The sequence below is a fragment of the Colius striatus genome, chromosome 4 (genome assembly GCF_028858725.1).
Source record: "Colius striatus isolate bColStr4 chromosome 4, bColStr4.1.hap1, whole genome shotgun sequence".
Classification (NCBI taxonomy): domain Eukaryota; kingdom Metazoa; phylum Chordata; class Aves; order Coliiformes; family Coliidae; genus Colius; species Colius striatus.
In genome coordinates this window covers 45,301,301-45,325,560 of record NC_084762.1, presented here as the reverse complement: position 1 = coordinate 45,325,560, position 24,260 = coordinate 45,301,301, and the positions used below count along the sequence as shown (strand labels likewise).

Below are 24,260 nucleotides of genomic sequence, written 5' to 3'. Positions count from 1 at the left end.
TCTTTCAATCCTGCAAGGAAATACAGAATGAAGGGTGAACTAATTGTTACAGATTTCTCTTGAACTACCAGGGGAGCGTCAACAAGATGAGGAAAAGGAGCAAGAAAACGAAACAGGTAAGTACTGCTTTTAAAGGGAATTTTTATCCATGTTTCAGAGCAAAATGTACAAAAAGAGAGTGGTTCTGGATCAAGTGTTACCGGCCTTTACTTTCTAAGCAACAACAGAATCCTTCATTGAGCTTCAGTGAAATGGTACACAGCCAGAGAAAACAGAAGAAACCAAATATCGCACGCCCAGAGGTGAACACTGTCATCTCTTTGGATGTTCTGCTAAGTCCAACTGTCTGCACACTGCAGCGTCAGCCACTGAAGACAAAACACATCTACTGCGCAGATGAGTAAAACCTGTGGTGCCTTACAAATGTAACATTTTGAAGTACTGAAAAACACTAGGTGCTTTTAGACACAGAACGATACGATTTCGGATGCATTTACCACTTTTATTTCACTATGCAGAAACATACATTCACCATGTGCTGTGATGCAGCTGACAGTGTAATGGATGCTATCCCTTCACGGGGTATTATAGCTGGACACTAACGAGTTTTCAGTGGACGTTCTGTACAGGTTAAGGCTTGACTCTGAACTAGACAGTAAATGCTGACCAGATTCTCAAACAGAGTTGATTTTGTTTGTGGGTTTTTTCCTCTGAGAATAAAAGGGAAATCAATAGAAAAACCATCATGGTTATTTCAGATTAATAATTTTCTAATGCTGCAAACTAAGTAAAATACAGATTTTTAAACTTTTTTTTTTCCCCTCCAAAATAACTACATATAATTTACAAGGTTAGGATCTGTGAAGGGTGACTGGAAGCTGACTCTGAACAATGCTGACAAAAATCGTTCAAGTTAATATACTAAAATCATTACTACCTCATAAGGTATTCAGTCAGGTATACAAAGCACACTTTGTAAGCATTTAAATACGCTGATAAGAGTAGAGATTCGTCATCATTTATCGGGCAGTAATAAAACGAGATGAAACAAACGTAAGATTCAAGTTGTTTACTGAATAAACCGTGTTATTGGCACATCTAATGTGTGGTAAAACAATATACACAGTACCTATACAGCTTCTAGCATTTGGGGGATAATCTTCATTTACAATATCAGTAAACAAAAGGCTGCCACCTAACAAGTTTTAATTTGTTTAGACTTTCATAAACTGTGAAAGGCATGAACTGTTTATGTGTTACATGAGATCACTGTTTATATTGTTTATGAACGTGCAGGTATAGCTGAAAACTTAGACATTTTAAGAAAATTAAAAATGCTGCTTTTCTGTAATTTTATCGTTGCTTCATGCAATATTGTTTAACTGCTGCTGATTCGGATTGCTTTCTATGGGAAAGTATCTCTGCCAGTTTCTTTATTAACGGTCAAGATCGATTCTTCAGTACTGAAATTTTCCATAGACAGATACAAGTCAGTCAGGTTGGAACTGAGACTCCGTCCAGGCTCTCGTATTCCTACTGGTGTGCATGTCTGGATTCATGTGCAATCCAAGTTATTCCTGCAGGAAAGAAAACTGAGTTAATGATTTGAAGCAACCGCTCTCTCCCTAAAGAGATTTTGTTAATTTGTTTGTGGAACAACGCTGCCTGAAAATGGCATTGTCCCAGTGCAAGCAACTTGACCCAAATCCAAAGTCCACCAATGCCAATGGAAAGAATTGGTGATATTGTTAGACTTCTAACAAGCCACGTTGCGTTGTCTCTAAAACAAGTAGCAGAATACCACACGCGTCACAGCTACTCACTCCTCGGTGACTGGTTCCATCTTCCAAATAAACAACAGATACTGAAATTCAGTTTTTTTTAGGATCTGTACATCCAAAAGCAGGAGAGCAAAAGAGCTTCAAAGGTGCTGTGTGTTACACTCTGTTACACACACTGAGTGCTAGGGAATATATATCGTTTTAAAAATAAAATGCTGCTATTGAATTAACAAATCAGGTAAGCAGCTTTTTTTTCCCCCTTCCCCTTGTGCATTCAGCATTCAAAGCAACTTGTGCAACGGTGCTGGCAGTAACGGCTTTGGCATGGCAGGTTAGTATGCATGACATGTTTCTGCACACAGAATAAATAAATAAGAGTAATATTAAAGACGTCTGTTTAGCCAGCCACAGTTGGAGAGCATGCCTTTACGGAAAGAAAGCTTGACATGAGAAAAGCTGCATTATCATCTCATCCTGATAAACAATGCTGCTTTAAAACATACAACATTCTTTCAAATACAAGGAAGCCAAGACATCCAGATACCAACACTAGTTCACTGGTTTGAAAGAAAAACTGAATGTTGGACCATATCTTTGCAAGTTAGGAATTAAAGCTTAACTTGTCACATATCTGCACAGGACATTTCAAAAGCAGCTGCAGGTTTTTCCCTTGGCATTTTTAAACAAAACACACTCCTTTAAGAACAAATTATTTTTGTTCTTAAATGACATAAAAGCAGACAACAGATTTTTTTTATTGCCTTTGGAATTATAAAACCAAGACTGCATCAAAGCATGAACAATGAGGACTTCCCAGAGAGCCAACAAAAGCAAACAAGTAGTTTCTCTTTCTCCAGCTGGCACCATTAAACGAAGAAAGATGTTCAGGGCTGAATGAAGTTTGCATTTAAATACCAAAACTGATAACCAGCACAAATGCAACTTACAAATGCCAGTGGGAGAAAGCAAAGAGTTAGAGGTGAGTTATGGTAGGAAAACAACATTCGCAACATGCCAGCCCAGTAAATGCCTAGGAAAATCGTCTAGTCCTCTTACCTGTGGTCAATCCTCCCCATCTTCTGGTGTGATTTCTGTCTCTTTATGTACCACTACTTTGGTCACTGACATGTCAGGGTGCTGCTCTTTGGCTTCTTTAATTGCCTGAGCCAGCGCCTATCCCAAGGAAACCACAGAAGGGCAAAAACAAAAAGGAGGTGGAACATGCATGATCAGTAGCAAGGTGGAGAGATTCATGAGATATTACACAATTTACAAATGAGGAAAATGACTAAAATATGAAATATACCACCACTGATTTAACTACTAATCTAGTTTAACTTAAGGTAGGCCGGTATGAACAGTATCTTTTAAAGCAATGTTTAGAAACACTCTCTTTGGCAGTCTTCAAGGTAGCTTTTAGCAGTTTACAGATCTTACCTGATCGTGATCAATATCTGCATCTCCTGTGATGACTATTCGCTTTTCAATTCGTGTCTCTGAGATGCCTCCTTTCACAGTCTAGACAGGAGGGACAAACGCATGTCAGTAACTTCCTTTAAAGAGTTTTAACTACTCACCTGGACAACCCCATCAGTGCAGGAACCCAGACTGTACTACCTCAAACAACATGCAGAGGAGACAACCCTGAACTGCAACCAGAGCAGTTCTGAAGTTGGTCTGCTCTGAATGGGGGGACAACAACCAGAGGTCCTTCCGACACAGATAATTTTATGATTCCAGTCCATCTGCATACATGTTTGTTTGTCAAAAATGACAGATACTTATGGTAAATTCATCCCACAATAAAAAGAACAGACATACAGACACAGCTCATACAAAGACCTAGTCAAGTCCATCTGCAGGCTTTGGAAGGACATACAGGTGATATGACCTTATTATAGTTCATCTACTCAAGGGCACATTTCACTGCACAGTCAGTAGGAAAGCTCTCATGGCACAAAGAGGGTTTCTGCTGAGGGAGGAACTGTTATTTAGATGCTATCTTGGAACTTGGAAGACCCAACACTGTCTGTGCAGTCACCAGCTCCCAGTGTGGCTGTGGGTAAATTCCTCAGGTATTACCCAGCCACATGACCATGACCTCTGAGTTGACTGAGCATCCTGTTACGGCTACATGATACAAATTTACTACATGCTCTCAACACTGTGCAGAGACTATAGCTCAGGACTCAAAAGGTAGTACAGATACATCAATGGAGCCTTGTGCTCGGGCAAACGATTCCTTCCAGGCTACTATATGATGACAACATGGCTGCACCACTTCCAGTTCCAGACAATACCTGCAGCTGACTCACATGTCTCTGCACAGCAAGGTTTTGTGCTTGAGCAGACATACCCAGAGGGTTCATGACTCTTGTCAAGTCCTTGGATGATGTGTTAATGAAACCAGTATAGCCAAAGACAGGTGAATGGAGACAGGTACACCAAACAGACAGGATTGTCTCCAGAAAGTCTAAGCACGTGTCCACATTTTAAAAAAGCTTCCCTGTTTTCCGAAGACTCACTTTGGTGATATGTGTAGTGGTTGTAGTGCTGGTGGTTTCAGATGTGATAGTTTGTGCACTCATCAGTACACCTGGTTCTGAGTCAGCACTGCAATCCACCTAAGGAACCAGAAGAGAAAAGGAGTCATCAAAAATATGCTCCTGAGCACAGAGAGGCAAGAACTTCTCTATTTCCACAGTTCTCATAAAGTGAGTATCTAATAGTAGGGAAGTAACTGCTATTAGGGTGATCATGTGTCAGTATTTCTTTCTGCATCTTGGTACTCTTCTTTGCTTTTGGAAAGACAGATGAGAAGCTGGCACTCTGAAATCTGTAGTTTCATCACTGTTCTCAAGAGGCCCTTACACCAGGACATTAGAGTCATCCTCAAATAAACTATTCTCACGTACATCCTTCCTGTCCTAATATTTAATACGTGAACAACTTAGAACAGTTTACATTAAGGCACTTAAAGAAGGGTGAAGAAACACATGTTCCTAAAGGGCATGTTGCATTAGACCCTGGCTTTTGTGGAACTTCTTACCTGAGAAGACTCATACGTAATGGTTTTTGTCTCTGTATGGACTACTGGCACTTCCTTTGTTGAAATTTCGAGGTTTTCCCCACCAGCAGAAACACTGCTGAAACTGATAGTCTCAGTCTTCACAACTGGTGACTGCGTGAACAACAACAACAAAAAGGAACTGGAACGTTTAGCAAAGCTGATGGATTTCTCAGAACATTTACTTTTCCTTGGGAAAATGAGGGCTAACAACTAAAAAGTGCTCTGCTTCTACCAAAAAAAGGAGAAAATTGTCTTCATTACAGTGGTACATACATATGCATATAACATTCACAACAATTAGCACTATCCTGGATTTCATGAAAACAAACTCCACAAAAGATCCAAACACTACATGAGGGAATGGGCACATCCTGAAACATAAGAAGCTCTCCCTGAACAACAGGGAAAACCTTTTCACTGTGACGGTGAGGGGGCACTGACACAGACTGTCCAGAGAGGTTGTGGAGTCCCTCTCCTTGGAGATATTTAAAAGTCATCTGGACATGGTCCTGGGCAACTCTGGTTGAGCAGATGACTTCTAGGTCTCTCCTAATCCCAACTATTCTAAGATTCTGTCATTTTCTTAAAATGACAAGAAAACAAATGCTGTCCAGGCTTAGAACAGAAGAGGACAAACAAAGTTTTTTTAACCTCCCTGCAGAACAGTTGTTGAAACTCTGGTAATGAGGCTAAGATAAGGAACCTAAGCTGGTTAAGACACAGTACACTCCTTTACAGTTGTATCAAGCCTGGAAAAAAACAATGTACCTTCTGTCTTTGAGGACATATTAACTTTGCCAAACTTAGCGGACTTTCCCAAAGAGAATGGCAGCTGCATTCTTTTCACCCATTGCATAAAATGCCACCCAATTAGGTATTTCTCTGTTGCATGGAAAGCACTTCTAGGTAAAACATGCATGGCATTTTGCCAATGCTGGAAATCTGCAACAAGCCTTGCAGGTGCCATGCAAGGAGGAAATAAGAGGAGAAACAAACTGCCTACTTTGAAGATGCAACCATTCAAGCTTGGTACACTTTAGTTTCCATGGCAAGAATTAGTGCCCTATTGCCTACATTCACCAATCAGCACAGACATGACTGATCTAATAATGAGTTACCTCAAAATGAGGTTTTCTTTCCAAAGACTCGGACAGGTGAACTGTTGTACTGTGTTCCTCCACTTGCTTAGCAGAAGTAGCAACAGCAGCAGCAACTCCTTCCTGTTTGGTTAGGGCTTTCCCAGCCTCCTCCCTTTTTGTCTCCTCAGTCCCAGCAGAGCCCTCCTTCCCTTTCAGGCCAGCAGCTACTGCCAACGCTGCCTCAGCCTGGGTATCCAGCCCAACTCTGGCCACTTTCGCAGGATCGCCGCTTGCGTGCACATCCATCCCATGTCTCTCTTCGATAACTACAGTCTCCCGTACAACCTTCGTCGTTTCCTGATGAGGCTGAACTGCTTGCTTCATTTCACTGGAAGTTATCTCCTGAGATGTCATTGTGTCTACTCTCTGCAGGGAAGGAGGAAAAAAGAAAAACTCCTTGGTGTCAGAAGCAGTTAACACTCCTAGCAATAGCTCCTCAGCTTAATGTACTGTGAACACAAATTAAAACGTGGGTGTTACATTTTGCCAATTTATTTCTCTCATGTTGCATGGATTTTTGTTCTCAGGACGTTATTGAAATAGCAGAAATGAAAAAAAAAAGCAAGAATTACAATTTTTAAAAGCAAAGAGAAACATCAAGTGTTTTTCTTGCCAACATTTTTGAGTGAGTTTTATAAAGGCAAAATACAGCACCCTGCAAAATGACCAAAATAAAGTGAAATGAGAGAAAATCTGCTTTCGCTTGTTTTTCTTTTTGGTGAAGTTTCTACTGTGGTGTACCATAACGAAGGAAAAGGCACACGGACACATGCATTAGTCATATGGATTCTGAGTTATGCATAAAAACAAGAAAAAAAAAGAAAAGCAAAAGCAATTGTCGTGCAGTCGTGTTGATGGAGGGAATCAAACAGCCACCTGAGCCCAGCTATGGGAAGTGGAAGTAACCCCTCCTATGAACTCGGTCGGTTTTCTGGCGGACTCTATTAAACTGAAGATATCTGAACCATCCAAGGTTTTTTCACTGGTGGACTGTTTAGTCTAAATAGACAAAGAAATGTAGAGTCATACACAGAAGAAAAGCAGACCCACATGCACAGGCACATTAATTGCCAAAACCGGAGGCAGAGACGGACGAAAGGGAGAGAAGGCTGCGGGGGCACAGGGAGGTTGGAAACAGGAAAAGAATGGGAAAATAAATCAGAGCAGATTTGTAATGGCTGTAGTAAGCAATAGTTACAAAGCATAGTTGCTAGCATTGGCGTTGTGCTGCTTCAAGCAAACCTTTCTTTTTTTTTCCTCCCTTTTAGTAAAAAGCCACAGCAGCAATACTACATTTCAGTAACGTGGATCTTTAAACAAACCAGAAAGGTTGAAAGCCTTAAATAATGTCTGCTTCAGATCATGGGACAGATTCAAAGTATGAAGGGTAAAAAATAAGCTGGGTTGGCTGCTGTCAACAAAAAAGCCAGGCAGCAAGAGAACCAAAAGGTAGGGTGGTGTGAGGGGATTGCCTAAAAGAAGTCATGCTTTAATCTTTAAACCGTGGCACGAAGTCAAAGCCACTCGTTACCACTACTTTTGACGCCGATGACTCGGTAACATAGTGAGCAGTAGCAATGGTAAATGGCCGTTCTCTGGAGTATCGCCACTCAGACAGGCTCTTATCTCTCCGGGCAAATGCCCCTGCTTTTGCAGCTTCACTGCCAAGGTGTTTTTCTGCTTTGCCAAGCTGCAAGCTTCCCAGTGTACCATGTAACTGCAAATCCTGGTCCATCTTTAGTGTCTTTTGCAAACTCTCCTCTTCGGGACTCTGCAACTGAGATTCTGCTTCTTTTATGGGTGTCAGAGAGTCGGACAGCTTTCTTTTCGTGCTCTGCATGTCGGATCCCCACCTGGCTTTTTCATCAGTGACAGGCTCGAGGATTTCAAACTCGGCCACTACTGGAATGATTTTCACAGATTCTCGCACTTCCCTCTCCATTTTTTGCAAAGCTTCTACTGAAGGCTGTACTGCTTTCTCGCCCTCTTTAGCTTTACTTGTCATGGTTACAATTTTCCCGGATACAGTATCATAGGACTTTCCTAGGGTGAACATTTTCTGCTTATTCTCCTCTTTGGATTGCATTTCACTTTCCAAGTCCTCAAAGCTCTGCGTCAGAATGGTACTGGATTTTAATAGCTCAGGTGGAAAGGCAGTTTTACTGCTCACAGTCACTATTTTGTATGCCAGATTTTTTTTCGATTCACCATCAACTATCTCAGAGGGTATTTTGTCTATAATAACCCAATCCTCAGTGCCCTATATTTGAGATATAAAAGCTAAATTAGAATATCTGAAGGTTTATCTGTACTTCAGGAGCACTAATGCATGAAGACTTTTAAGAAATCAACACTACGTCTTCTAAAAGCACATAATAACTTTTACTATTGTAGGTCTTAGAGTACTTATCAAACAAACAGAATCACCTTAGGCAAAGTATGATCTCTCTGCATATTCCCCTCCCCTTGGAGGCCCAGATAAAGTGGACACAAAAATTACTTTTGCCCCACTATTTCTGTATGAATTTGAAGTGGAATAGTGTTTTAGCACATCATTTAAAATGATGGCTGGAACCGTCCCGAGGTTAGAAATTGTACACCCCAATGGTTCACAATGCTACAGTCAAACACAAATTACAAAAAAACAGGGCAAATAAGCCCATCTGACCATTCCCCGGTTGTCACAAACACACTGATAATGAGGTTTTATAATACTGTGCATTTCGACGGAGCTGGAGTCTGCACTGATTTTCTCTGTTTTCATTAGAATAAGATCAACTCCCTTCAGGACTGTTTAAATTGAGCGGTACAACACAGTAAATGCCATACTCCTACAGATTCTGAATGGAACTTAAAGCAGCATCCTTTTTCCTCCTTACGCAAACAGGTTACACGATTTGCTTTGACTATGCCATCAGCATCCACTTATTTGACCGTAAGACCGCAACTTCTGCATTTAACTAAGCAAACGTAGAAGCTTAAAAAGTGAATGAATTAAAAATAACCTCTATGGATGATGGGATACTTTTCTGGATAATGATTTGATGAGAAGTAACCAAAGTGCCAGCAGATTCTCCTTCCTGCAGCTTCTTCTCTATCACACTTGGCTAATAGAAAAACCAATAAGAACACAAAGTTCACCATCACTCGGCATCATCTGAATTCACTCGAGAGAATAAAGGAAATTCATTCTAGTGACAAAAGTGCCCCGTTCACCGGAACGTTCTCAGTGAGGCTTATGCTGGAAATGCATGCACTACTGCAAACAACACCCACGAACAGCACCGTGCAAGTAGATTTCCAACTAGCAAAGAAATAAATCTCAATTAGGAAGCTGTAAGCTCGGGAGCAGACTATTTCTTCAGAATGTGGCCCCCAGATTACCTCTCCCTCTGGAAGTTATAAAACATTTAAAAAAAGAGAAAGGTGGGGCTTGGAAAGCAAAAAAAAAGGATAATAAAAGAGTAAATAATTGCAAGCCTATCTGACTGCATTTCAAAAAGGTATTATTTGTTTTTACCTGCAATTCAAGGAATGTAGTACCTCCCTTCTGCAAAAATATGAGTTTTTCTGATTTTTCTTTTTCTTCTTTGGTCTAATGTCAGGGGAATAAATGGTTTTAGTAAATGGAGGGTATAAATTCCACTGCACTTCACAATAGCTCATCATATTTCTCTACAAATTATTAATTGCATGGTAAATTGGGAAACAGAACTAAACAGAATTACTTTACAGCACCGAGTTTTCCAATAAGAAGTGTCTCTGTGATAAATGTAAAGTAGAGACGCAAGCATACCATTTGTGTAGCAGGAAAAATGGAGTAACATCTGGGTGTGAGTGCACTTGCATCATCATGTTATTTCATCTTACATTATTCATTAACTATGTCCGGTGCCAATTTACGTGGCTTCTATCAGCAGCCTAGAACCATTCCCTCTCCCCCCTTCACCCTGGACAAAGCTCTTTCCTGAGGCTGCAGCCTTCCCTGCTGAAGCAGGCAGAACGTGTGCCCTGCAAAGACTTCAGATCTGCCCTTCTCCTTACAGGTATAAGAGCCCTCAAAGTTGTTTTCCTACACACAGGAAGCATTGTGTTCAACTGTGTTCAATTCAGAGTGTGACACTGAAATCCTCCTCACTCTTGCCCCATCAATGCCTTCCCAGTGCTGAGAGAACAGTCAGTGTATCTCTGCAACTTGACCAATCGAGAAAGCTTTACATGTTGGTAAGACTCAATTTCCTAAGCCTTTTGAGCCCAGTCTCTGGGCTAGCCATCTTTTTAATTTGGCTAGTGCAAGCAAGCCTCTGGAGAGTAAATCCTGCAGCTACTGTATTTATTAGACATGCCAGTGGAAGTACTATGACTGTCATGATAAAAGGATACTGTTTTAAATATGCATACTCTATGTACTCGAGAAGAGAGGCAGATATATAAAGAAAGATTTAAAATTTGAAAGTGGAGGAAGGGAGAAATGGCTCATCTCCCTGACTGCCACATGCCTAACCTCTTCTACTCCTGAAGTACTGGTTTAATCCAATACAGGCCAGACTAAACATTCTCAAGGTGTCTGCGTTGTGGCTTTTATGTGCTGCAGCTATCTGGCCACATCACAGCAGATATTTAAAATGGTATTTTTCATACCTAAAGAAAAGCTAAGTATTTCCCCTATTATTGTAAGAAACCAACTGGTGACTAGATAGGCTTGAAGTCAAACTGACCAAATGCACACAGGTGCCAAATCCTCAAGGCACATGTTTTGAAAAGATATATTTTCCTTTCTATTCTTATGTTTTTATATTATAAGGAGCTACAGGTAACAGCTCTGAATACATTTTTAAGCAGATGTGCTAAATTAAACTTGTTTGAATAGAAGTGACCACGTAATGCATGCCCTATCCTGACTGTCTCCACATTTCTTAGTAGAGACTAAGGTGCTGATTTTGACCTAAGATGGATTTAATTTTTTCCTGAAGAACCCCTCTCACCAGGACACATGAACTGAAACCATTCTGCTTAGCGGGACCAAAAACGATGGACAGATGTTCCCTACAGCAGGGGACCCTTTGTGCAAGAGGTTACTTCAGAGTTAGGATCTGATAGCTCAAAATCCATTCAATTTTTTCCACAGAAATGCCTTCACTTGGGTTATACTCTGTGGGACAGCTGTAGTTTACTCAGATGCATGTAAGATATCATAACTAGACATTGCTTTTGAGCAGTTTTTTTTCTTGCAGGAAGACAAGAGATACCAGATAAGGGTAACTCTTGCCTTTTTCCTTTCCAAATGAATGGTTGAATTCAGATGTGCTTCATCAGGGTGAAGCCTACATAGCTGTAATGGTGCTGCTTTGCTACCACTTGTGCATTTTAATTAAAAATTGTTATTAATTTTCTAAAGTAATAAGGACATGAAATGAACGGGAGTGGGGGTGGTACAGGTTATAAGTTTGCTTCACCTGCACTCCTCTGATTCAGGCTCTGCTAGACAGCTGCTCCCTTTTTAACAGTTTCTTACATCTTTTATATATTATATTTATATATAACACGTTTCTATGTTCATTATATCTACAATTTAACTTTTAAGAAAGAAAACATGTATTTTCAACTACAACTGTACTAACATGGTTGTAGGATCTGTTATGATTCCTGAAGAAGACGGTAGGAGCAATATCAAGACAACTCAGTGCTCCCTCCAAACAGTAAGCTTTGGCCACACTGAGCTTCTGCAAAGGTAGTTTAATCTAACTCGATGACCACTCCCTAAAGCATGTCTGATGCTTGTATCAGCCACTGTTTCGATGCATATCGAAACTTTCTGTAAGAGAAGAAGCTGCCATTGTGCTATCTGCACATCTCGAGGGATTTCCTTACTCAGAGAGCCGTGGGTCTGCAAAACAATCTCTAAGGTGGCAAAGCAGAAGACTTTTGAATTACACTTTCCAGTCAATTTTTTATGACATCCTTACAACATTACACTGGTGTTGGTGGGGGGAGCAGAAGCAAATTTATGACCATTTATTGGCCTGTAATACTAAAAACAAAGAGTAACTATAAAGATGATTCCTGGGAGGCAGAAACAAGATATCTATTTGGAACACAATAGAAAACTTAACCTTCATGTGGATCACACCACCACATTCGCTTTTGGTCTGCTGGATTTATGCCAAGACTCTCTGCTTTTTTAGAAGATCTTATGGATTTTATGACCACGTGAATGTTACATTGTTACCTCTACATCTCCTTATCTACCCACAAACTACATAAAAGGCAGCTTTTAAATAGGCAAATCTCTTGGAAGCAGTACAAGACTGCACAGTGAGCAAGATTTTTTTGGGCATGCACACTGCATGAAAATGTACATACAAAGCAATCTGCATCAGGTTTACAAAACAGTATCCAGCAGACTGCAGCAACCATCAGTTCCCTATGGAGCTGGCCAAGCAAGTCTAATTATCATCATTATTTCTTCCACCTCTTCAAAGACTAAGAGAGTTCTACCCTTTGCCCTGTATTTTCCTGTCATGCTTGGTACTGTACTCCTATCTGTCCTGCTACACTGCTGCTCCCAACCAGTCACCATCAGTTAAGTTTTCTCTCCATCACCTTCACGGTTTCTTTCATGCATGGCTGGACTTCCTCAAGCTCATTGAACCTGTAGCGAAGCCTGTGTTCCACACCCTCAGAAAGACCCAATTCTGCCATGCGGCTTGCAGTGAATTTCATACTCCAAATGCATATACCAAAAAAAAGGTATCTGCTCTTCCTTGCATCTTTGCTCTAGAACCTGAGCCCTGAGAAAAGGCAGCACTTAAAAAGTGGTGAATGGTCTCTAACTACGGCCTCTGACTGGGTGAGAGCTATTACATATAAAAATGAGTAAACAAATATATAATGAAGCCTTTCAGCTCATGCTGACCTCTTCAGGCACTAGTGGTTCAATCATAGGAGCTTCCTCCTGCCTTGCTGCAAGCCGAACGGGAGATGTGGAAAGCCTCTTCTCCCACTCATTAGACACAGCCGTTTCTGTGGAGGTTTCCAAGAAGGTGCGTTTCAGCTCGCTTATATTGGTCTGATGTTTCATCAGATCTTCCTGTGTTTTGTCTAGGTCCTGGACAGTTTTAAAAGAATAGAGCAGTTTGTAATACATCCTAAAGCCAACCAAATTTTGAAGAGCCAAAACACACAACTTGGTTAGTAAAGTAGAAAGTAACATCTCAGGGAGCTGGGGAACACAGCACTGACACAACACTCTGTGAAAATGTGGCATTTTGAAAGATAACAGCATAGCATATCTCATACAAGTGAGTAGAAACGTACTCTTAAAGAGCTTGTCTGTATCGCTACAATTTACACCTGATAAAGAGGCTTCAAACAAACATATATATATATGCGCGTGGATGCACACACACATATGCACACGCGTATATCTATAGTACAAGTTAGAGGAGTCATCATAATCTGAGAAAGAAATATCTATTTAATTTATTAGCAGGTGGGAATACACAGTTCATGCATCATAGTGCGGATTCACAGTTTACCACTAAAACTAACACACATGTACGTACATGCACTGGTATATACCAATACCAACCTCTAACATAAGATTACTATGTTTGACATACACATTTTCACCCTGTATTCGCTTAATCAGACTATTCTGAAAGAAGTGAAAAAGAAAGGGAAAGGTAAGGGACACAGTATTGAAAGGATACAAAATGCTGTTTCTACACATTTCTTCACAGAGAACCAACAATAACATGCTGAGAGAGGTGAACACCTCCAACATTGATACTTGAGCAACATCTGGGCCTTTTGTTTCTGTACCTGTGCCTTTAGATCTCCATCCTCCTCTTGATCCGACTGGCAGCATGAGAAAGATTGGAAAACAACACCTTACCCACTTGTATGACCAAAGCCTTTACAGAAATTGGTGAGAGGAACACACTAGGTTAAAATCATGTTTTCTCTAAGTTAAGGGATTAAGGAGGGGTAGACACACTAGCTGACTTGGCATGGTTCTCTCAACTCAGAGCGAGCCTCCCCTTTCAAATCTGTTACTTGTGAGCGAAGGAGTATTAAACATCGCCCTTTTGTAAATATTGGTGCACTCCACATCCATAGATCTCTACTTTAGGGAGCAGCAGTTTGATCATCTAACCAAGACTGCAGCTTGTTTAGGACTGAATGGCAACAGCAAATTCTTTGGAAATCTGTAATCCCAGAACTGAAATCTCCTGGGCCGCAGGCAAAGCTTTGCATAAACTCACCACAGGTAAACAACCCGTAGCGCCTTCTACAGAATGAAGTACATTTTGTTTGCTTAAAACACTATTTACATAACCACAGTTCCTTTCTGTGTTTAGATAATTTTATTTCATATTTAGTTGATATATAATCTTTCAGGATCTATCTGCAATGGTGGTCTTCTGGAGTGGCAGATGCAGCACATTCACTTCAGCTCATGTGTTCAAAAGCAGTGCAATAACGACTGCCCAAGCAGGCCCGTTTCTGAGGGCTGACTTTTCAGATAGCAAGTACAACACCATGTTTTGAAAATCAAGTATCCCTAAGGAAAACTGAGGTTTGAAAATTCTTCTTTCCTAAAGTAAAGATGTCAGCTAGGGAGATTATCACACATTTCTGAGTAACAAACAACATTTAAAATATGTCATGGTTTTAACATTATGTTTTGCTTTCTGTAAGGCTCAAGGCCTGAAGCTATAGAAGTGCAGGACGCCCTTCAAAGCATTTTGTACTCCTGATGTGACTCAACAGACTTTATGTTGTTGTCCCATTCGGATTCTTTCAATTCTCATGCCGAAATTTTGTTGTTAATTTTTCATACAGTCCCAATTAGTTGAATGACCCACGGGAAGATTTGTCAATTACTTTGTGATTCAGTTCAAATCTATCCTATTTAAAGCCAAAGCTGAATTGTCCTGATGTATCATACAGAGAATTTTCCCTTGATGATAATTTTAACAGTCTGAAATATTAATGACTACAGTAGTATCTGTGGTAAGACTTTGTCTCCTACCAGATGTCAGACCAAATTCAGCTCATCTTTGCAGCTGCAACCATATTAATTATGAAAGCTTTATATGTACTTCACTGGAGACACATAGCATTGAATTTGCCTGCACAGTCTATATACCATGTTGTGGATATAAGGCTTCTCAGGGTAAAGAAAATGTAATTTTTTTACATTCCTTCCCTCAAAACAATACTGGGACTACTGGTGGCAATATGTGAAGATGACTCGTGAAATTACTTTCAAGAAAAACTGTAGATATTTATAATGTGAAAACACCTTCACCTGGAAAACCTGAAAGCTGCTTTTTACTGTCTTTTCCCTCACACAGGCTGCAGAGGCTTGCAAAAAAGCAAACAGGAAAACCCCAGGGCACCATCTGGTCAGCACAACCATCCCATCATGGTGGGTGGTGTTGGTATGGGTGCCACTGTTACCGCTCCTCGATGTGAATGATCAAGGGCCTCGCAGCTTCCAGCCAACACAGAAAGAAGAGGAACACATTGGGAGCACTGGAAACTCCATTCCTCGAGCAAAACTCTCCTGCTCACACATGCACACGCGCACAGAGGGGGATCCTGAACTGCCGTAGGAGTCATGTGGTTCAGCCCTTGTGCCCAGGGTCAGGAAGAGATGAGGCAAAATGCTCTCCCCCTGCCAAAACTGAGTGCCGGCGACTGTACAAACCTCGGTGGCAGTGGTCTCACCATCAGCCGCAGTATCCGTCTGCTCGCTGTCAGTCTATTTGGTTAGACAAGTAAGCGGGTCCCGAGAGAGGAAAGCAGGAATAAAGAATAAACCCAGCTCATCAGTACACATGGCTCACATGAGGAACTGCTAAATTCAACATCCCTGTGAACTGCATTAGCATTGCTTTTCAAACCACGCACAAGTCAAAGAAGCAAAATAAAAATGCTATATTAGTAAACAGAACAGACTCAGAGGAAGACTCGAGGCGTACTGTACATAGTATATGGCTTTACTGGAACAAATTTATTAGCCAAAACAAAACATTACTGGAAAATTGTTATTTGAATAGCAAATTTTTTTTTCCCTCTCAAGAAAGCCAGGTGGCTTTAAAAAAAAAGGGGGGAAAAAAAAAGGCTAATATTTGCTAAACAAACTTTTCCTCCCATAATGCTTATTAAAGAAAATTAATCTTCAGATTTTTGTTCTAGCCAATATGATAATTAACATTTTATTCCAGAGGGGGAAAAGATAATACAAAAAAGAAGAAAAGGCTACTTTAACAGTCACCTGACTTTCAGCCCCTCATTTGTACAGAAGTTGTTCTTGTCTCCGCATTTATACACCATGAGGCTGTCTGCATTACCAAGGAGTTCAAATAACCAAACCCCCAGCTCATCTACTGTCTGTCTGTCTGTGGAGTAATGGTAAGGCTCAGATCCCTCTCGGTTCCAATAAAGAGCAGCCGATATTGTTAACAACAGTAAAAAGAAAGAAAACTGACATCGAAAGAATAAAAAATACTTCTCATTCCATTTAAGAATATGGATGAAAGCAGAAGAAAAATAAAAGTAACTCCCTCTACCCAAAACAAACCACTTACTAGGTACAAGTGATAAAAATGAAACAAAGCACAGCATTGCACATACTGATCTATCCCTGCTTTGCTTGACACCATGAAGAACATTTTAGTGGAGAATGCAAGTGTCAAGATTTAATAAAGAGAGAGGGTCGAGTGTAGGTTCCTACAGGCTGAGAAGAGAGTTCAAATGGCTATTTTTTATTTTATGTAAGCTTATAGAAAATCTAGTAAGAAATGAAAGCGCTCCCCTACTGCCCCAGATTGCCACACCCAAGTTGTTTTAACATTGGTGAAAGCTCTGATTCTGTGGTCCTTAGATAAATCTAAAGCAACCCTGGCAGGTAAGTTAACACTGGGCCAATATGTATCATGCTAAAATCACATCAGTATGAAACAAGACCAAAAAAAATCAACCTACTGGTGGACGGAGTTATCAGTCTTAACTTTAAGTCTTCTATCTTCTCCCATTTTCTGACAACTCTGATGTTTCATAAAGTTGTTTTTTGGTATCTTTTCATGACTTTGTTTTTATCATTCCTTCCTTTGAGTAACTTTTATTGCTCATATGACAGAAAAACAAGCAGGTATTTTACAACACACATGCTAAATGCATGAATGTAAGTTACACATAATTTTTTAAGCAATAACTATCCACTAGATAGACCGCTTTTACTTTTAAATGTAACTCAATGCCAAAATCATCTACCTAGCCGGTCAAATTACTTTTACTGAAGTGTTAGAAAATTGCTTCTTGATTAGTGAGGGACCTCACATCTTTGTAACAGTATAAGCAATTGTAAAAATATGGCAATATAAAAATATCTATGCATGGTCACTCCTACTTCAAAAAAAAAAAACCAAACAAGAAAGAGGAATTAATGAATCCAGACGTCCAAAAGGAATTAAAGCATTTGTGTCAAGGCATTGTAACTCTTAAGTCTGCCACACAGGGTTCATTTAAGAACTTGAAATTGGAAACATCAGAGAAAAGTCAATTGAAACATTAGCTGCCAAGATACAAACACACAAGCTAGTGAAATCTAAGATGTGAAATTCTGACTGCACAAATTGCCTGCAGATGCACTGCTCAACAGAAAACAGAGCTCGACATGGTAAGAAGCTGGTTCAGGATACTGGCTTTAGCCTTCTACATCACTGTGTGTAGACTTTTGTGGATTAGGGGAGGGCAAGAAAAATGTTTTGGTTTCTATTACCGTAACAGCAATGAAATCCTAAATAAGGCATAAAATTTGCTTTATTGCAACACATGTGTCTGCTTAAGCCAATCTACAGCCATGGAGTTGAAGTCAGCATTACTGAGTTACTCGAAATAAAGATCTAGCATTATCGCAGAGCAAGGGATGGTAAATTAAGGCTGAGCAAGACGGATCTCCTCCAGAGTGGAGACTGAGAAAGGTTGGGCTCAACTCTGAGATGGGCTGTAGTGCAGCTGCTTGTGGGGCTCACGGGCAGGCAAGAGATCAAGCAGGAAGGGAATGCAGCTATGTCCTGAGATGCTGCAGCTGCACCTCCTCTAACTTGTGACTGTAATTGCTGTGATTTGTTTTGCCAATGTAATGCAGACATGCCCGAGTTTAAAACATATTCACTTTCATGCAATATTTTGAACAAGAAATACCCCCTGGATTAGGCACAAGTCTGTGTTGTCTGCCAGGAAGCACTGCCAGAGTAATCATCCTCATAAAAGAGCGACACTGAAAAGCCTATTTTATATGGTTTTATGCTCAATACTTCCTAACTTTGCAAACAAAAAGAAGTGCTGGTTTCTGAAAGAGGAACAGACCAATGCATTACGTAAATACTGCTTCATTATTGCCTCTGGTGCTGGCACTGTACTAATGTTGTTATTGCTATTAAATTAATCCATGTGCAGAGCTAATGCAAATTGAGATCTAAATGGCATCTCAAAATGAGGACACACAATGAGACAGAAATATTCTGGATGTCTTTTATCGGAAATTGCACATTATTATTTAGTTGTTAGCCATCACAGAGCCAAAAGGAACTACGGAAAATATTTTTGTAAGATAAATTGATGCAACTTCTGGCTTTCCATAGAAAGGAAATGAAATCCTGCACCCAGCCTTACAAAACCAACAGCAGCAGATTACACAAATGTTGAGATGTGCAAGCTGGTTTATTAAAGACAGTCACTGCTATGGCATTGACAAGTGGCCAAGACAGCTTTTTACAAATGGCCAACTGGTCTGCAATTAAATGATCTGGTTCTTTTTTTTTTTAAACATACAAAGAAAAACTACAATTTTTCATTTGCCGATGGAAGGGAAAAAGGAAAAATGAGGGAAAAATGAACTCATCATCTTATTCTGTCAAAGAATAACTAAGCACTATAAAAACTGAGACGCCAGTTACTCTGTTCCTTAAACAAGCAGATCCCTTTCCTTCATCTGGATGTATTATCTCACAGTGCTTCCCATAAGCACTGTGCACTTCTACTGCAGTTGGTTTATCTGCCTATGTCAACCCTGGTGGCTTGAGGCACAGGTTTTGGCAGTGCTAACTGAACCCTGCAAATGGCAAGGCAGCCCACATGGCATATTCTCCCAACAGCTGCAGAGCAGCTGTCCCAATCTGACCTCTCATTGATATGTTGGATTTAAGCACAGGAAAACAAATTAATCTGCCGCAGAGATGCGATCAAAGCTGAAAATCCAGGCTTCACTGGATGAGAAAGCCTTTTCTGGGCTCGGGCTGACAGCCTCTTGCAAAAAGCCTAGTCCACTTGAATTTTGAACATGCTGAACTTGGTGAGGGTGCCCCCCACTACTGGATAGCTAGTTATATAAATGTAATGTACATACATACGCATATAGATATGCATACATATGTCATTACGTAGCAAGTTACACTTAATAGCCATTATTTAGATAACTATTCTGACCCTAGTATAAAACTGACAGGGCAAAGAAAAAGGTCTCAGTGGGTTCAGATACAATACTTCAGAGCTGATAGGTGGCAATTTGATTAGTGCAAGTCACTTTGCATCAGCTGACACAGTTCAAACCAAGCCACTTCCACACAGTGTTGTGCCTAACCCTGGGCCCCAAGCTACACTCCCAACACAAGAAAAAACTAAGGAAGAAAAAAAAAGAAAATCAATCCCCAAACCAAAAAAGAAAACCAAACCCACCCCTTCTAATAGATCAGCACAGACAGAAATGAGGCTCTGAAAGTAGGACCACTATTGCAGCAATCTAACACTGGTTAGGACTGAAGCACTGAACACAAAAAAAAGAGTGTGTTCGATGCCGAGGTACACACCTCTTCCTCTGAACTGTCACTCAGGTCATTGGCAAGTGAGGCACTCAAGGAGGCCGCCTTGGGCTCCAGGTAGCAGAGGCACATAGCCAGAGGAAAGGAGAGAGTGAGGGCGTATGGCACTGAGAAAGAGGCAGAGAGCAGAAAGAAAAAAATGAAGAGGAAGCAAGGCACCAGGGAAGGGGAGCGGATGGGAAGGTAGTGCTGCACACTGGCAGGCAGGAGGTTGGTTTCGGAGAGGTTAGGGAGGGACAGGTAGCCATCGTCATCCAAGAGGGAGGGAAATGACTCCGGAAGTTGCAAGGAGAAGGAGAACAGCGTTCCGCCTTTGCCGGCTTTTTGCTTATAGCCGAAAGCCACATCTTGCTCGGCGGCACAAACTCGGCCCTTTCTGTCCGAATCTGCCTCTGAGTCGCTGCGCTTTGCAGTGCTCTCTTTGGGCGTCTCACAGCCCGAGGGCTTTGCACGAGCGTTCTCCTTGCACCTCCTGCGAAGCTTTGCTGAAGACACATGGGGGCAAGGCTGCGAGGACGGCGAGGGGTGGTGGGAGTCAGTGCCAAGCGAAGATGGCTGGGGACAGAGAAAGAGCAGCAAACGAGGCGCAAAAGCAAAAGGACAAAAAGAAAACTGTAATTAGTTAATTTTCTTCCGTGATTATAAATAAGAATATATATCAGATTATAAACAGTATTTTAACAGCACAGCTTTCCCCTGAGTTAAATGGTCTGTGTTCCCATGCCGCACACCACAGGTATTAGTGAATCAGGGTTACAGCTTACAAAAGGCAACTTCTTGGTTCAGCATTTGTCTACCCATCTGCAGTACAGGATTTACATAAAAACCTTTGCAGTCATATGTGCAGTTTCAGGTGTTGCCAGTCTCCATCTAATGTAAATCTGGCTTCAGATCAGAAGAAGCTTTCAAACATGAAGTACACGGAGAGCAATAAAGAAACGAGGAAATGAATTTCCAATACCAATGCTGCTTGTGACAGCGCTCCTGCAGTCACCAGCAGAACCACTGAGGGCCAGATGTTTCCCACCTATGCTTTTGCAGAATCACAGAATGGGTAGGGGTTGGACAACCTCAGCAGTAATAATTAAAACACCAAGATTTTTAAAACTCTATATGCTCGATTTCCTCCATTACAATATTATAACCAAAACTAAATAAAACACATTCCAGTTTGAGGGGGCATAAATCCATGCATCAGCTGTCACCAATGGAAAAAACTGTACTATCTGGATACCTACCCCAGCAGTCACCTCCTCAGCATGGCTTCTGTCACTGCCCCTGCTGGCCTCCTCCTGGCCATGCACCCTACCACTTCATCAGCACACAGAAAAAAAGCAGCGGAGGAGGGTTTTGGTGAGGCAGACCCTGTGCTCTCTCACTGGGGATCTGAAGAGGAGCTGACCAGAGAGAGGTCTGTGCCCCACACAGCCACATCTCCTCATAGTCAAAAAGTGACTCTTCACATATAGTGAAGAAGTAAAAATGAACCCAATGTTTTTCTTACAAATTTTACCACAACATAAAGACTAGAAGCTACCAACAAACAGGACTTGCTTTAGTGTGCCTTTTGTAGGGTATTCAACTAGTCTTTAAGGCCATTCAAGGACAAAAAATTAGCAGTAGGAAGAAGGTGATTCAGCAGGAGGGATGCCTATCACCTAACATGCTTCCTGTGGGCAGCCAAAACTGCTCTTTAGAAGGTCAACAACCACCATTGCCACTGAAATACCTTAATACAACACATGATGCTGACGGATTGAGACACTTCAGTCAAAGTCTACTAGGCACTCTTAGCTCAAGTGGGACACTGGGTCCATGACTAAATCCTAAGTGCCTGAGCTGTTCCATCCACCATGCACTTTCCCGAGGAGATATAAAAGGCATTCCCAAGAGTAAAATACTTCAAGGCCAAAACAGCATTTGCCTGTACTAGCTGGTACCAAATCCAAGCCAACAAGCAGGATCCAAGTTTTAGACACAGGCTCCATCAATTCTAGCTACTAAGCCTGCCTCTATCAGGTATATTAACGGTAGGAATGGCATCTAAGCCCAACACTTACATGCAAGAGCTCCTTCCTCTCCTCTTAATATTTTTCATCTCTCTCTTTTCTAACCAGAACAGTTAAAAAGACTATCTATCAGTTCAGGCAATCTGCATTTCTGAATTAGGCAACCAAAACCAAGCCCAACTGCAAGCCACTTACAAATGTCTTCTTTATGGGCTTAACGCTGTAAGTTCAAGTCAAGATTTAACGCTGATGGGCTCACAGGACTTTATGTGAGCTAAATACACTGAACTTTTCTTTAGATTCTAAAGGTTAAAAAAAAAGTAAATTTGTTCTTTGCTAATACAGACAATTCACTCACTGACATCTTTGCCGTGTTAGTATTTAGAATAAACACTGGTACTTAAATACATATGGATAAAACAAAGGAAAAATGTCTTAGTGGAAAAGCTGAAAACCTACCGATAAAATTTATATACCCTTACATGGGAATTTGATTTCAAACTTGTCCTGCGTTTCTTGAGATCCCATTCTCTTTCTCTGATGAATGGCAAAGCTATTGGCAGGTCCAGTAGAAGCAGGACTGAGATTTCTACAGGCTTACAGACCTGAAGCTGTATTAACAGAGGGTTTAAACTGAATCCATCTCTTGAGTCATGGGTAAAAGTCATTCAATTGTGTATAAGTACCATCAAAATATTCTACTAAAAATGTGTTTGACTGTTTCTAGTCATACATAAGGAAGAGATGATCTTTGAAATGTATTTATCTCTCCACTGACCTAAATTAATAAACATTTGGAACAAAATTAGAGTATTTCCTATGTATTTGATTGTCATTAATATTTCTGCACGTAATGGGAGATTTGAGAAGACCCCATTTAAATGTTACAGATTTTTTTTTTAATGCTACAACTTGAGCGCACACCTTTAAAAGAAAATATTTTCTCACCTGCAATTTTCAGTAATTCAGTTTGTTTCTGAGTTTTGGTACCTTAACTGTGACTCTTATTGAGGACTCAATCCTCTAGCTATGTAACTCATTGTGGTCTTATATCATAAGGCTAAAAAGTCAGGTCATTTGCATGCATGAGAGGTTTTGCAGGTCTAAATGTGAGCATCAAAGTTTTGCTTCATAAATAAAGAGGGTAAATCTTACTTGTTTAGCAAGTACATTCCATAGTACACTTTTTGAATTGATATCCTAGATTTATAGTTCATATATTGTTGTCTTCTTCTCGATGTAAAAGAAACAGAGGACATTTCACAACCAGTCTTTTCTGATTCACCTGATTTCTCTTAACTGTCAAGCCCTGAAATTCAGTATTTTCTCTGCAACCCTGTTTGATTTATCTCACCGTAATAACCCAGTAGATGTAACGAACAGTCGTGTGCGTATGTGTATGCAGTGGTGGTGGGACTGGAGACAGTGACAGATGAACTGAATTTATGTGATGAATCACTGAGCAGACAATCATCAACAAAAACAGTTTTCTTCAATGCAAAACTTCAAATGAGGAAAGCAAATGCTTTTGTAAGCCAAAAGAAAGTTTGGAATAGTATATTAACACCCTAAAGTTATTAGGGAAAAATGCTAATTGAAATACATGCAAGGAAATGGAGCGTTACGAGAAGTACATGAGAAAAATACAGTAGTTGAAAGCACAGAGCTACATAGAAAACCACAGAACTATTTTGTTGCCTTGCCAAAAAAATTCAAATCATGATGCCCATACTGAAGTCAAAATACGACTGAAAACCGAAGGAGCAAAATGTGCACTGCCAGGCTGTTTTCGGGTATTTCCTAAAGAGATCTTGAATGTTATGTAAAAAACACTCTGTTGACTGTTAAACACATTTCTAGAACCAGTTTGAGGCAGGAACTAACTTCTACAACATCATATAAAATGTGGAAGGACTGTGAAAATATCGATTTAAGACATGTATATACACGTACATGCTACCATGCATATTCTAGTTTCCTTTCACAGAGCTAGGTATGTCTTTCCTTCTCCCACTAATAACTCCACATTTCTAGGCAGGTTGGTTTAATACAAAAACCTCAAAACTCTACCTTGGTGTCATGGCGTGTTGCTGAGACTGGGGTGATTTCCTCTGCTCTCTTCTTTTTGCCCTCTTCGTCATCTTTCTCCTCTTCTGCCTTTTTCTCTGGAGTCACAGTGGTTATCAAGTTGGTCTGAGAGATGCCCTTTGTTGTGGCGTACTGGCCAGTACCAACCTCTGCAGCAGACACAGAATCCTTCATGTACATTTCATGGTTTTCATTCACTGATGCTAAAAGCAAATATTTAAAGAGGGAAAGTCTGAAATAGCTTTTGCTGAGAAGCTGCATAAAATTAAAAAGCTGGG

At 40.6% G+C, this 24,260-nt stretch overlaps 1 protein-coding gene across 2 annotated transcripts in view; it reads right to left on the bottom strand.

Moving 5' to 3' along the window:
- Window positions 1–597: 597 nt before the first annotated feature.
- The window catches only part of EPB41L3 (erythrocyte membrane protein band 4.1 like 3), a 99,254-nt gene continuing 75,591 nt past the window's right edge, over window positions 598–24,260 (bottom strand). Inside the window, exons 12-27 of one of the 2 annotated variants that reach the window (XM_061996103.1) lie at window positions 23,965–24,185; window positions 19,874–20,440; window positions 15,709–15,762; window positions 13,815–13,850; window positions 13,582–13,647; window positions 12,907–13,098; window positions 9,511–9,585; window positions 8,996–9,097; window positions 7,522–8,250; window positions 6,867–6,989; window positions 5,970–6,356; window positions 4,831–4,962; window positions 4,307–4,405; window positions 3,219–3,299; window positions 2,838–2,954; window positions 598–1,577 (exon numbers count right to left, since the gene is read on the bottom strand). In XM_061996103.1, coding sequence (XP_061852087.1) covers window positions 2,844–2,954; window positions 3,219–3,299; window positions 4,307–4,405; window positions 4,831–4,962; window positions 5,970–6,356; window positions 6,867–6,989; window positions 7,522–8,250; window positions 8,996–9,097; window positions 9,511–9,585; window positions 12,907–13,098; window positions 13,582–13,647; window positions 13,815–13,850; window positions 15,709–15,762; window positions 19,874–20,440; window positions 23,965–24,185 — 2,975 coding nt within the window. In that variant the 3' untranslated portion in view covers window positions 598–1,577; window positions 2,838–2,843. The remainder of the gene's footprint in view (window positions 1,578–2,837; window positions 2,955–3,218; window positions 3,300–4,306; window positions 4,406–4,830; window positions 4,963–5,969; window positions 6,357–6,866; window positions 6,990–7,521; window positions 8,251–8,995; window positions 9,098–9,510; window positions 9,586–12,906; window positions 13,099–13,581; window positions 13,648–13,814; window positions 13,851–15,708; window positions 15,763–19,873; window positions 20,441–23,964; window positions 24,186–24,260) is intronic. The other variant, XM_061996104.1, reaches the window with a different exon arrangement.